Genomic DNA, 13652 nt, shown 5'->3' on the forward strand with positions numbered 1-13652 from the left:
GCATTTAATTTCTTTTCTCGAATCCAAATCAACAAAATCACATCCTAATCCACGTTAATTGAATTAAACCGAATCGAATAGTTGAAGTATCATTTTTAATCAACAATATAATTGTTAGTAGATCGAATGTTAACACGCTGATGTACTTATTAACACGACCCGTTTCGCTCATTAACGAAAAACATGATTTTGTAATATTAATAATGTACAGGGTGGTTTTAGTACACCCTGTATTTGATTTGTATTTGACCCACCAGAATTCGAAGTTCTCGAACAGTTCCAATTTAAACATAGAAATCTCTTCAAGTTGCCAGTAATAAATAACAGTATAATCAAGCAATAAACAATTTCTGTATTAAAACATTAGCTGGTTAATGTCGAATAATTACTCGACATTAACCAGCTAATGTTTTAATACAGAAAACTTATTGCGAAAAATATCACCTCAGCCAGGGTTTGAACCTGGACTTTTCCCTACTCTCTACGCGGGCGTCTCACCATTCCAATTTAAATTCGAACTGAGCTCGAATAGTTCGCTCATTCTGTTTCATTACGTATCTCTGTTATTTATAATTCCATACACAACCACGCGCGCACGGCTAGTCCCCAGCCTGTCCATTTTAGCGGCAGTTGGATACCGGGATATGTTCGATACAGGAAAGATCCGATATATAGGATTAAATCGTCACGGAGGTAGTTATATGACGTGAGGGAGATTCGCTTGGCGTGGTAGGATCGAATTATATCTCTTTCCTCGCTCTCTCATCCTCTCCGCTTGCAACAGATGCGCAAATGGCTGTATCTTCTATACCGCTCTCTTCGCTACTTTCTGGGGAAAACCGCATTCGGCGTTGTTGTCCAAGATGATGATGATAATGCCACGGACTTTGTCGACTCGAGATTTCGCAGCTCTTATCGCGCATCCCGACATCTACCCAGTACTCCTGTTGCGTAATGATGATCTTCCAACGGTCCTCCTCTTCGACGGTCTTTTTCCCGCGGGCGAGAGGGAGGTGAGCAAAATTTATTCGATTATATAGGAGAGGAGGAGAGTCCGTGTTTCGCGCTGGTATGCTCATAATTCGGACTTGGGTAATATGAATGTGGCGGTGGTACGAAGGTGCCCCCGGGGTACAAATAAGGTGCAGCTTTTATCTAAAACGCTTGGGAGTTCGGAAAGCACTTTGCGAGCGTTTCATCCGCCGGGAACCCGCGTGTATCTAATTTTGCCCCTGAAAACAGTGACGCATTATAGATTTCTCAGTGCGAAAGTAATTATCCGTAATTCCCGCGGGCGTTACTACGATGATCCGCTACGCGAGAATTTGCAGGCTCACGAGAACGGAGGCAGTCGAGTCGATCGGAACGGAAAGGCCGCGTGCGCGAGAAAATTGTAGATCGAAAATTGCGGAGGACAAGAGAACTGTTTTACGAGCGTAATATAAAAGTTTCCGTAGGTTTTATGCTACCTCGCCCCGAAACGGCGGCTCCTCAGAGCGAGTATTCATTGGAGAAGATACTTTTTTTAACACTTAGATCTTGGAACCCATTGTTGACTCAATTTCAAAATGTTACGCGACCTCTTTCGGTTCCCGCTGGTTTAGTTGTGCCGAATGGTCGCCGCGAGGGGGAACGCAATCTCCTCATTAAGTTTACGCAGACAAGGCGTAATCGCATAAGCTCCTGGACACATCGCCTGATTTCGATCACGTTCTCGCGCGATTATAATGTAAACGCGCTCCGTTTCTCCGTCTCGTAAGAGTCGAGATGCGTCGAAGACCACTCTCGGGGCCCAGTTAATAATCGCCACTGCGAGAAAGAGGATGGGATCCTTCTGTCCCTGCATACCCCGGCCCCCTAGGACGGGTCCCAATCCACCTGCGCGAGGATGGCCACTGCAGGCTCACGAGCCATCCGGCGTGATTAAGAATTAAATATTTATGAGCACGCCGACTCTTCGCGTCGGCGGCTGTATCGCGCTTTCTTCGGGGATTCACTCCCGTTGATAGGGCACTCTCGTTATGAATAGAGCGACGTGGAATCGCGCGAGATACCGGATAAGCACGTTGAAAGCGGACGAAAATAGGCTTCCGTCGACGCTTCCAAAGCGTCGAGCTCTCTCCCTCTCCCCCCCCCTCTCTCTCTCTCATTTTCTCTCTGACCTCTCCTTATAATCCAGAGCAGTCTCCTTAGTAACGTAAAGACGACCCCTTTGTGAAGCTGTTTAAGAGACTTCTTAATAGTGAATTTCTCTATGAATGATCTGACCTGTCGTGTCACAAAGCGCGACGTGACGAGTTGGATGGCGTCTAGCTCATCCGTGGAAACAGACTCCAGTCAAGTTTTCTTTTTCCTCGCCCTTTTCCTATCAAGCGTCCGCTCGTCAAACTGATCCGCCAGCGTGAATGAATGAAAGAAGGCGCGTATTTCGGTCACCTACATAATTAACCGGCCCCATTTTGTCGCGCCTTTTATACCCGCGTCCACGCTTTTCACATACACCCTTTCTTTACGACCGCCCACGGTTACCTCGTGATTGATCTACCCTCCCCCGTTCCTGTTTACAGTGCTTTAACCCTTTCACAAGCGCGACTCCGTCTGCCGCAGGAACTACCGCGAGAGATCCAAATCATTTCGTGACAATTCTCACAGGCTTGTCCCTATATCCATTAATATCTCCGTTGGAAGTAATGAAAATCTCTCTATTGAAAAATTCCAATACCGCGCATTCGCCTCGATTAGCGTCGCAAGTAAAAAAAACCCGTGTTGCGAGACCACAATCGGCGCGCGGTTTACTGAGCCGGAAGAGGCGAGAGACAAAATTGTCATAGAAAATTATTATTAGTCTGTCGGCCTCCAACCGAAAAAAAAAATGACACCTCTTCCAATTAACTGTAAAACGAAAGAGCGTGTTGTATCCGTGCAATAATAACAAATCCAGATTTCTGTTCCGCGGTTCTCGACACTCTCGCGTCGAACATATTTGACGTACCCTTTTTGCTCCCGACGGAAGCCTCATTCGCGGCACTTTGAACGTCGTTGCCGATCGCGTCGCTCTTACAGCGTCACAGGTGTAATAATCGTTGTATTAGCAGCGGCACGAAGAGAGGAGGAGACTTTGAGCGGAGAAAGACAACGATAGCAACAGGTGGCATCAAAAATTCATTCGCGATGGGCCTCCATCAACAGGGGACATCTGTTTCTGGGGATCGCTCGACCTTCTTAATTGCGATTCCGGTGAGTAATTAGCGCTTGCGGCGTTGCAGGTGTATCATTAGGGTAATGCGGGACGCACCGCGGAATCCACACGCGACGTAAATGTATCATGGTAGATTAAAGGGCGCCGTAAAAATGCCTAGAACATCTTACCGGATTGGCGCCGACACCGATCGACTGCTCCTCTTTAATATCAATAAAGGGTATATAAATTTGTACGCGTGTGCGGGATAAATTAAAATTCGAGATACGCGCATTAAATATTATTGGAAATTTTATACTTTGGATCAGAGCTCAGTTTATTTTTATGCCAATGCTTTAATCCGCGCAAGCAGTGTAAATATGAACAATTTCGTCGCGATACAAAACGAAATCTTCGTAAATTTAACATATGTATAAGTTCGAAGGACTTAGGTAAATTTAACAAATAAGGATCGAAGTGTCTCGATAAGCGAGTTATCGGGCGACGTAGTTTTAGTTCGTAGAAGTGAAAATTTGTCATGTATCAACAAACACGCCTACGAAATCGTGGATCTTTCCTTTTACAGACTTATTAAACGACATCAGCTTTCGAGTCCGAGTGCTCGAAGATTTAGAAGAGAAATAACGTTAACGTTTCTCAAGTTTTTCGTCACTTTCTGTCGCTAGCCAAGTGACAAATTTCGTCCGCAAGTAGTCCGTCGTACAAGTGAGGCCCGCATTCGTTTGTACGGCGTCCATGACCTGCCGACCTACCTGAACAAACATTCCCAATGTCCTGAAAATAGAGACGATAAATGAACGCATAGACTCGAAGTACTGGGCGGCAAATTGAACTGGATTTCGAGAATCTTGCAGGGCGCTCAGTGTCGAACGGGTCGATGCCGAGTTCTCGTCAGCTTCGACAAATTGTCCAACGTTAGATAACGAACGCGCGGTTCGGACGGGGTCGTCGTCCTCCTCTCTCGATTTCTGCGGAGTTGTCGGGTCGCCACGATTTTCGGGGAGCACTTGTTGGCGCGTCCGCCTGAATTCCGACGAAAAGAGCGGATGTATCGTCGCGTCCGTCGAGCTCTCCGCCGCTCCGCGTCGCCGAGGGTGTCGCTTCCCCGTGTCGCTTCCGCTGACCGTTTTGAGTTGCAAGAGCGCGTCCCTTTTAACAGCTCCTTCTCCACTTCCCGGAGACTGAGGAAACGATCGTTCGGCAATGGCGCTTCCGCCCCGAGGCGATAAAAGCGAATCGCGGGATAATTCCTCGGGCTTTCGTCGAGGCGTCCTCGAATTTATCGTCGGATCGCACGACGAATTTCCCCCGAAATCCATCAACTTTACGACACTCGTGCGAGGCCGCTGCGACGGCGCCGAGGAACTTCCGCCGTTGTTTAAAGGGACTCGGCGTCCTGCGGGATCCTCCTGCGGCGTCCAGGGATCGGATAACGTCTCGTCTACTCTTGAATCTCCTTTTTCCGACGACGAATACCGTCGAAAGGGAAACCGTCGGTTGCCCGCTGATCCTCCACGGGTAACTTGGAGTGAAAACGAACGCGACGCGAAAGCGTCCTCGACGGAAGAGTCACGATGGCTCGTCAGCGAACGTAAAACTTTACGACGCGAATCCTCCGCCCCCGGCGCCGCCGATCCGAAATCGACTTTGTCTTCGTCCCTGGGATTAGGCGTCGGATTAACGACGCGCGAACTGCTCCCGCGAGATGAAAGCTCGTGACCGTCTCGTGGAGCCTCCCGCGAAAGTTCCGGCACGATCGACAGGAGCGCTCGCCGTCTGAAATTTTCGCACGTGTGTCACTTTGCGGCTAAAGGGATTGAGCTAACGCGATAATATCATATCTTCAGCTTAACGTCTGGCGGGAAAGGTGAAATTTATACGACGGAAGCGCGTCGCGGCGAAAAAAAAAATGAATTGACGTTCTTACGTTCACGCTATCGGAAATTTAAAGAAATTTATAGGCTCGGTTTCACCAACGTCGCTGAACTTTAAAGTCAGCCTGATTCGTTCTTTGTCTCTGTCCAACTGTTACTCTGGAAAGAGACAAACTTGAATTAAACTGAGATTAAAAAAAAGAAATTATCAAGTATTAAGGCTCTGTACGAATAAAACAAATATATTAATCTTAAAGATCGGGCATTAAGAGCCAACACAGATGTTCGGTGATCAGTACATATATTTAGACACGGGGAAGTTCTTTTTAAAAATCGACCGAACTGACATAAAAGTGATATATATTTAAGGTCTGGTTTTACCAATGTTTAACTTTAAGCTTGGCGTACTTTGTTCTTTGTCTCTTTCCAATTGCTACTAGAAAGAGACAAACATGAATTAAACTAAGATTAAGCGACGTTTGGTGAAACCGGGCCTAAGTTACAACATTTCGACCTCTTAATCGGGTCCTTTTCAAGCACAATCCGGGAACGTATTTTAAAAGTACAAACCGCAATACAAAGAAAGGGACTTTTAGTACATAAGTATGTGTTACAAAGGAGAAGAACGCACCTAATGTTGACTCAACAAATTCATTTTACGCCGAAACAGAACGAGTTCGTGCATTGCGGTTTGTACTTTTAAAAAATGTTCCCAGATTTTAGTTGAAGAGGACCCGATTAAGAGGTCGAAACGTTGTAACTTAAATATATGTATATCACTTTTATGCCAGTTTGGTCGACTTTTAAAAAGAACTTCCCCGTGTTTAACTACCACTGGCGACAATAAGCCTCACTCAATTGATTGACAAATATTTAAATCGCAAATAAGCAAAAAATATATAGACAATACATTGGTCGCCAGACATTTCTAGTAAAGTGGCCCTTGACTCGCAGAAATTTTTAATAGATAAAAATTCGGTCGAAACTAAAACGCAATTAATATACGAAACTCGGTGACAGTTTCGGAAAAAGACAGAAAGTATAGAATATAACTTGTAGCATATCCAAATTTGCAGAACAGTAAGAGGCGCCCAATACTTTGCCGGGTACATGGCAGAGTCGCATTGTACGGAGAAATTAGACTATAAAAATCCGCAGGCGAGGTTACTAAGATTAAAGTTAAGCGACGTTTGGTGAAACCGGGCCATAGATCGCGCGCCGTGAAGCGAAGTTTACGGAAAACTTTTACAAGTAATCTCCATCGTGGCGAGCTACACAGTATCGGAAAACATTAACGAAAACTTTATTCGCGAAAGCGATGTCTTTACCTTCTCCCCGGGTAATAATCGATCGGCGCAGTTCTTTCGTTCTCGTCAATTTTCCTATTCCATTTCGTATAATTCGACACGGCTCCGGAGGCTCGCCTGGTTTCGCTCGCCGTCCACCTCCTTCGCCTTTGAATCGTCCTCGATCGCGCGGCGACTCGGCGTTCGCCAGGATGGTTCATGGGCTCGGTAACAACGGATCCCGCGAGCGTGCGTTTTTCTCGCAGACGCCTTCCTACCCCGAGGATCGGCGCCACCGCATCGGCTGCCACGTCTCGCGGAAATGGATCCTCCGCGGAGGTCGATCCGATGGACAGATTCGTCGGCGACTCGGTGCTTATCTTGAGCAAATAGCTCGCCCAGCAGTAACCGAGGGACACCTCCTCGCTGTACGCGTTGTATATTTTCCACCAATATCGGAGAGTTTGTTGCCACGGAAGGCCATACGTCCTCTGCTCGTCCTCTGCTGCTCTCGTTGATCCTGATATCAACGAGAGCAACAGACCGGAAAGTATCAGAATCGTGGACGACATCGATTCGCGTCACCGTGCTCCTGGAGAGGACAGAAATGGATACGAACGATCATCTTTTCGGACGTGCGCATAAATCGGCGCATGAATCCTGTCGGGGCGGAAGGACCGGCACGCCTCATATCTCCGAGGCGGCCCAGGAGATCCGGCGGTTATTCGGAAAAATCGTTCCCGTCTCTCTTTCACGCCCGGGAGAAAAGTGAAAATTGGAAAATTGGCGGGAAGGGGTGGGAGCGGGAATTAACGTTCCGTGATTCGCAAAGTCTTCGGTCGTCTTGTTAGTTTTCGCAGCACGAGTCAACGCGCCGGGGCCTGGGAGGTCCTGAATAAAGAAGCGATTTTTACCTCTCCCGCCGGGGGCTCGAATATTTTCTCTGTTTAATTAGGTTTTCCGGTTCATAAGGGAGGAACCTTTGGAAGTAGATTTTTAGTGCCGAAAAGGGAGGGTCGAGATTTGTATCTCGCCACAATGTGAAAAAAAAATGCGTTTTGCCAAAACGTCGGACTTTGAAAAGTGACCGAGAAGGGTTAAAAACGCGAGATCGCGCGAATCGCGTGCGGCTGATGAAAAATTCGGGGCGTTCGCGTACGCTTTATGAACAATTAATACAAATTTGGCAGAAAGATGAATATCGCATGAAAGCTTTGTGAATGATAAAAGAGGGGAGCGCGAAAGCGGTCTTTCGCGGGATTAAAAGGAATGTAGAAGTACCTGGTGCGTCTGGTATTACGTCCCGTCGTCACTGATGCTCACTGGAATTTCCAACTGAGGACACGTTCTCTCGCCGTGGCGATAATATTCAGAGTTGTCGGCGATAACGAGCGCGGCGGCGATCGGAAAAAAAAAAAAAATACTCATCCGCTCGGACGTACGTACGATCGCGCCGATTGCATAACGAGTAAACGTGCGCGGGCGCGTACGTTTACAAAACAAAATGAAAAAAAAGGGAGGAAAAAATGCTGTAATCGGATTCGTCGATTCGCGTTCGCGGGAGGGGGGTGGAAAACGGGGCCCCCCCGTGAATATTTATCCAGAATCGAGGAGAAGGAGAGTGAGATTTTCTCCTGGTGACTCTGAGCGGCGGACTGACTGGCTTCTCTCGCTGCAACCGCCGTCACAATTAACGCTGGCGCCACAAAAGTGCGTAAAATGCATAACTCGCTTCCGTAGGATCCGTGTCCCGCCCCCCCCCCTTTCGTCCCTTTCGTATATCCAGCGGCTCGTATCCTCCTCATTTTTCGTTGTTTTTCCCGATATGCAGGCAGTTTCACGCGAGGCTAACGGAACCCGCCACGCGGTTAGAAACAAGAATGACGACGAGGAGTAGGTCGCATTCCTAACACCATTCCTCGAATAATCTTAGCGCGGTTTGTTTCGAGTGGAATCCTGGGATTATCTGACACCGGAGCGATTTACAAGAGTCGTTCGGAGACGCGAACCGAACGCGCGTTCGCTCGAGAAAAAGAAGAAAAAAGAAGGGAGGGCGTCATTACCTTCCATAGACTTATACAGCGTCTTCATACGAGTAAGCTGAAGACAAGATCTGAAGGACAGAGATAGTCCGTGATGCTGTGTCTCATGTGCAGAGAGTGAGAGAGACCAACTTGCGCATTAGACACCATTACTTTAGTATTGATTAGTATGTTCACTCTTTGTCGGCCCTTTGATCTTCTCGGTCCCGATCACGTGGTATCCCGCCATGTCTCTGGTCCAAATCCAGCGGCGTATGTGTGCGTACGTACGTGTAAGTTGATGTGTGTAGCTTTGATACCACACGTACATACAAGTTTTCTGTCATTGGCTGGACCAAGAAAGTGTCGGATGCGCAGAAGGGATCGACGCGAAACGAAACAAATGGCGGATTTCAATTTTCTAGTCGAGATGAAGTAAAATGAACGTCTAATTCACTAGCACCCAGTGAGAAACGATTCGTCGATTCGACATTGATCGACGAATCGACACCGTCTAATTGACGTCGACTCGACGTCGTTTCGACATCGATCATTTCTCGCTGAGTATTTCTACACACTTTCCTGCTAGTTATACTGTGCCATTGCGGTCTCTAGTGCGCTCTCTTTTTATGTGCCATCTTCAAGACCTCTCGCGAGGTGCGCGGTCTACCTGCATAAGTCCACGTTTACCTTCCTGCCGCCATGAAGAACGGAGGTAGGAGCAGGACGTCTGTTGTCAGCGAGCGCTGAGCACAGCGGGAGGAGCAATAAAAAGAGATATTGCGCCGAGCACGCGGACAATTATCGCGGTTTAATTGAAAGAGTTTAAGCGCGAGAATGAGCCGAGAACTTTATAAACTTTGCCGGTCCGGGGGTATTTGCGAAACGCGTCGTTTAGTAACCGACCCCGGCAACGTGGTCCGTCGCGAGAATAAATAGTCGCTGATCTCTTTAACGAAAATACACTACTAACGGAAAAGTAGAAACAGAGAATAATAACCTCGTGTGTATGGAGAATATTTTTCTCACTTTATATTATGAAACGAGCACATTTTGTGAATGGAAAACGACAGCGACACAGTCCGTGAAATTGATAAAAAAAGATAAAACGTGTATCTATGAATATTGTAGAGATTTATTTACCGCGAATATAATTTCGGATACAAGATTTTTTAATGTTGAAAGGAAATAAAACGGTAAAAAGAGGGTCTAGATTAGCGTTTCTCAAACTTTTTAGTCCCGCGATGTCCCGAAAAACACGTACAAACAGTAAATTTAATACTGTGAAATTAATGTAAAAAGATGAAACATGTATCTATGAATGTTGTAGAGATTTATTTGCCGTGGATATAATTTCGGATACAAAATTTTTTAATGTTTAAAGGAAATAAAACGAACGGTAAAAAGAGGGCCTAGATAAGCGTTTCTCAAACTTTTTAGTCCCGCGACGTCCCGAAAAACACGTAAAAACGGTAAAATTAATATTTTGCCAGGCCCCCTTGCAAAAATGCAGTAGGGTGGAGCGTGGCTATTTCGCTTGGTTAAAGAAAAATTCGTATAAGAAATTTTAGAAATTTAATTATTTCCCCCATCCTCCCTCTCCTGAATTGTTACGGAAGTAATGAGAAACGCTGTTCTATAAAATATTGTATATATATTTTTGTATGTGTTTTACGACCGGATCATTGCGTGTGCTTTAATGGAGTTGAGTAATCCTTCGCTTCAGCTGCACTTGCCCGAGTAACCAATTAACGAATTACCCGGGACTTTATCTACCAGCCGTTCGCCGTTTTATTTGCCCGTTGTTCGCCGTGAAATAAAGGCATTCTTACGTCTGTCGCTAATTAACAGCGAAAGCGATTTCGCAGCCACGCTTCTTTCCTTTCTTTTCACAGCTGGATTTATGGTACCATGAACCCCGCCTTTTACAACTCAACAATGAATGAATTAGAGTCTCTCGACCTGACGGAGCGCAAGCAACGTTATTTTCATACATTTTTATTTCAATCCTTTATTATTTTATTCATCATCTTCGTTGCGAAGTTTTATTATCGACCCTCCACGTGCCCGCGATTGTAAAGGAACGGGAACGATTTCTCTGAAGAAGGTCTTGCTGTAAAAGGAGGAGAAAAAAAAGGGACAAAGAAGAAACAAAATTATCTCGCAGTATATATTTACTAATAAAAAAAAGTAGAGATTTATAAAACTTCATAAATTTAAAGCAGAGGCCAGCCGCGCGCGCGATAACTCGCCCGTGAGTGCGCGAAGGGGTTAAATTACACATTTCTCATCCCGCGTCTCCTTTTTGTTCCTTTTCGCCGCGCCTTTTCCCACTTATCCTCGTCGCTTGGTTGTTTTTCTCCGCCCCAGTTTTCCGCTGTACGTACGTAACAGAAGATCCAGGCGAGGGGACGGGGAGCGGGGGGAGGGGGAGGGGGAAAAAGCAGTGCTGAGCGCATGGATGATCCACGTAACCGCACTCCTGTGCCTGGGAGATCCTAGATCCCCTTAACCCCTCGAAACACGACGAGAAAGCGATAGCTGCATTCTCTCCATTTCGCCGTCTACCTTCCCGCTCCTTTTTCTTTGTCGTTCTCTCTCCCTCCCCTCCCTCTCTCTCTCTGTCGTCTCTTTCTCTCCTCGTTGTCCTTTCTGTCCCGTGCCTTCCGTTTACTGCCTCCGTAGCACTCCACTTTGTCTTGCGCTCGACAGTTACATCGACACCCACTCGTCCGGGGTAAGTCTGACCGGCAATTCACCCTGGAGTGGTGCACAGATATGGGCGGCGGCGGCGGCGGTGGTTCAGGGTGCTCTTCTGGAATGTCAATCGCACTTCCACGAGACGAGAATGGAATAATTGGAGCACCGGCTTTTCGCGATGACCGAGTCCATTTTTTTCCCCCTACGGCTGTCGGGAAGAGCAATTTTTCTCCCCGGGACGCGAGCGTCACGGGAACGCTAATTGAGGATTTTCGTTTCTTGCGCGACGCGTTGTTAACATTTCAACCGTCTCATCGCGCAGTAAGATCAATCCGGTCCAGAATTGGGATTACGTGCACGATCGAATTCGATCAGTCGACTTCTCGTACGTTTCTACTCTACAGGTTTCATGGTTCATGCTTATTTATTATAGGATAGTTAGCGATGTACAACTCTGCCGTTGCAAATCGTATCAGTGAGTGATGAATTACTTTTTATTTTAAATTGACGTTGCGCATACAACTACTTCTTTGCAGTACTGCTTTGCAGTTACTACTAAACGCGATGCGCGCGTTTTGTCATTTCTAGTGCTAATAAATAAGTGCCTTTTTCAACATTACAATTCCTTTTACCTTATAAATCCTCGACGCAAAATGTATAATACATCATATTCACGTGTGTTAATGTCAAAATATTGCAACACCTTTATACATTTGTGATCGAATTGAAACTTACTCTGTCCCAGGGTTGGGAAGTAACTCGTTACTTGTAACGAAATTACAGTTACAGCTTCTTCTTTTTGGTAACTTTAACTTAACTCACAATCAGTTACATTTTTCCGATAACTGGCAACTAATTTACTAGTTACTTAATTTTAAACCTCCACAGATCGCATCAGACCTTGCATTTGCGCATAAACGCCTTTATCGACGCTTTCCGATTCAAATGCAGATTTCGTATTTTTATTTTTATTTTCACTGCAAGAACGAGAGAGAGAGAGAGAGAGAGAGAGAGAGAGAGAGAGAGAGAGAGAGAGAGAGAGAGAGAGTAACTGCAAAGTAACGATTCGTTACTTTTTCAGTAACTACTGTAACTAGTTACATTTTTAGCGAAAACACTGCAACTGTAACTAGATACTTTTATGAGGCAATCTGATATGATACTTTTCCGACCCTGCTCTGTTCATTATTTATTGCAACAAATTACAATTTTTGTAATTTATTTTCCTGAATTGTACCCTTTTCCCGTCTTTTTATAAATCAAGATAGCATCATTATACTGTCTTTTCCCTTATTTTTAACCGTGCTGACGAAGATCAAGCAAAATCGAAACGTCTTTGTATATTTATTCATTTATTTATCTAATTTATTGTCTATAATTAAGGCGATTTATTGGCTCATAATATTGGCCGTATTACTCTAGACTGTAATTTGCGAAAAATGAGGGATTTTTAAATTGCTGGTTTATACATTTATCCTTATATAATATTCAATTATTTACTCTGCATTTACTCTGCAGAAAGGTTACCTAACAAAACAAAATCGTCTGAAAAGCGTCGGCCCTAAATGTGTTGTTGGTAGCCCACGGCAAGTTTTAGCAGTTGAGTCTTAAGATTAAAGTTTTTAGATTCTTGGCCGTGTTACAAAGGGGGTACATAAATCAGCTCTTAAGTTTTAACTAAATGACAAGCGGGGAGCCGAGGAGCAACATCCAGGAAGAGAGTAAAAAACGATGTTACGTACGCGAAGTCGCTAAGCTGCTTTCTTGCTCGGTACTTTCGTATCGTCGATCGCATTTGCCTCAATTTGCCATTGCGCTTCCCCGAGAGCTCGCGATTAGAGGAAACGCGCTCGATTACAAATACGACGGGATGGGGACGGATTTGTCGATCGTATCTGTCGTAGAAAATCTGACGTCGCGATATTTGAGAGACGCGGGCCGTCACTAAAAGCGAAGCGGATTCGTGGGTATATGGCGTTTGATAAACTCGCGCGCAAGATATTCTCTGATAATGAAATCCCTCTCTCGCGCCACGCCACCGTATCGGCATTTCCCGACAGCGCTCAAAAATCCTGACAAAATCGGACGCTAATGAAAGTTTCGTAGACGACGCGAACGACGAGCGAGAAAAAAATGCCGCAAAAAAGATTAAAACGAAAAAAAGATTGAAAACACCTTTCATTTCTATTTTTTTTGAGTTCGCTACCGCGGATTCCCATTTCGATTTCCGCATATAAATAAGGGATTAATGAAATCTGTTACCTTCGCGATCGCAACTTCATTAACTTGGAGGTCCGGGTGAATTTTTTTTTTAAATTAAGGAATACTACTTTAAAATATGTATTATTTAAAATTGCGAAGCAGAAGAGCGGCTGGAATACGGAGGAAATTTCTCTATAATGAGATAGTAGGTTTCCAGCATCAAAGTTTAATCACAAATCTTTACTCGCAACGATTACACGATCTATACAATGAATTCTCCGCTAAACAGATTTCACTCCAAGGGCAATAAATTCACGATGAAACCAATAGACGATGCCTGTTAATTCGGCAGAAACCCTGCTATCTCCTA

At 45.3% G+C, this 13652-nt stretch overlaps 1 protein-coding gene across 1 annotated transcript; it reads right to left on the reverse strand.

The window, feature by feature from the left end:
- Window positions 1-3502: 3502 nt before the first annotated feature.
- On the reverse strand, window positions 3503-7843 carry LOC105567623. Its single transcript, XM_012022618.1, has 3 exons — window positions 7641-7843; window positions 6402-6951; window positions 3503-4975 (listed from the first exon to the last, which is right to left on the reverse strand). Exons 2-3 carry the CDS (start codon window positions 6929-6931, stop codon window positions 3826-3828), a joined length of 1680 nt encoding a protein of 559 aa, XP_011878008.1. The 5' UTR covers window positions 6932-6951; window positions 7641-7843; the 3' UTR covers window positions 3503-3825.
- Window positions 7844-13652: the final 5809 nt, after the last annotated feature.

This window comes from Vollenhovia emeryi, unplaced genomic scaffold (genome assembly GCF_000949405.1).
Source record: "Vollenhovia emeryi isolate VEMERY1.0 unplaced genomic scaffold, V.emery_V1.0 DF939136.1, whole genome shotgun sequence".
Lineage (NCBI taxonomy): Eukaryota > Metazoa > Arthropoda > Insecta > Hymenoptera > Formicidae > Vollenhovia > Vollenhovia emeryi.

What these genes read in the sequence shown, in the direction of transcription:
- LOC105567623 (XM_012022618.1), bottom strand. Translation starts at nt 6,931, where the DNA reads ATGTCGTCCACGATTCTGATACTTTCCGGTCTGTTGCTCTCGTTGATA. An exon ending in GATTATTACCCGGGGAGAAG is followed by an intron (nt 4,976 to 6,401) that starts GTAAAGACATCG and finishes CGAAAATTTCAG; the next exon opens with ACGGCGAGCGCTCCTGTCGA.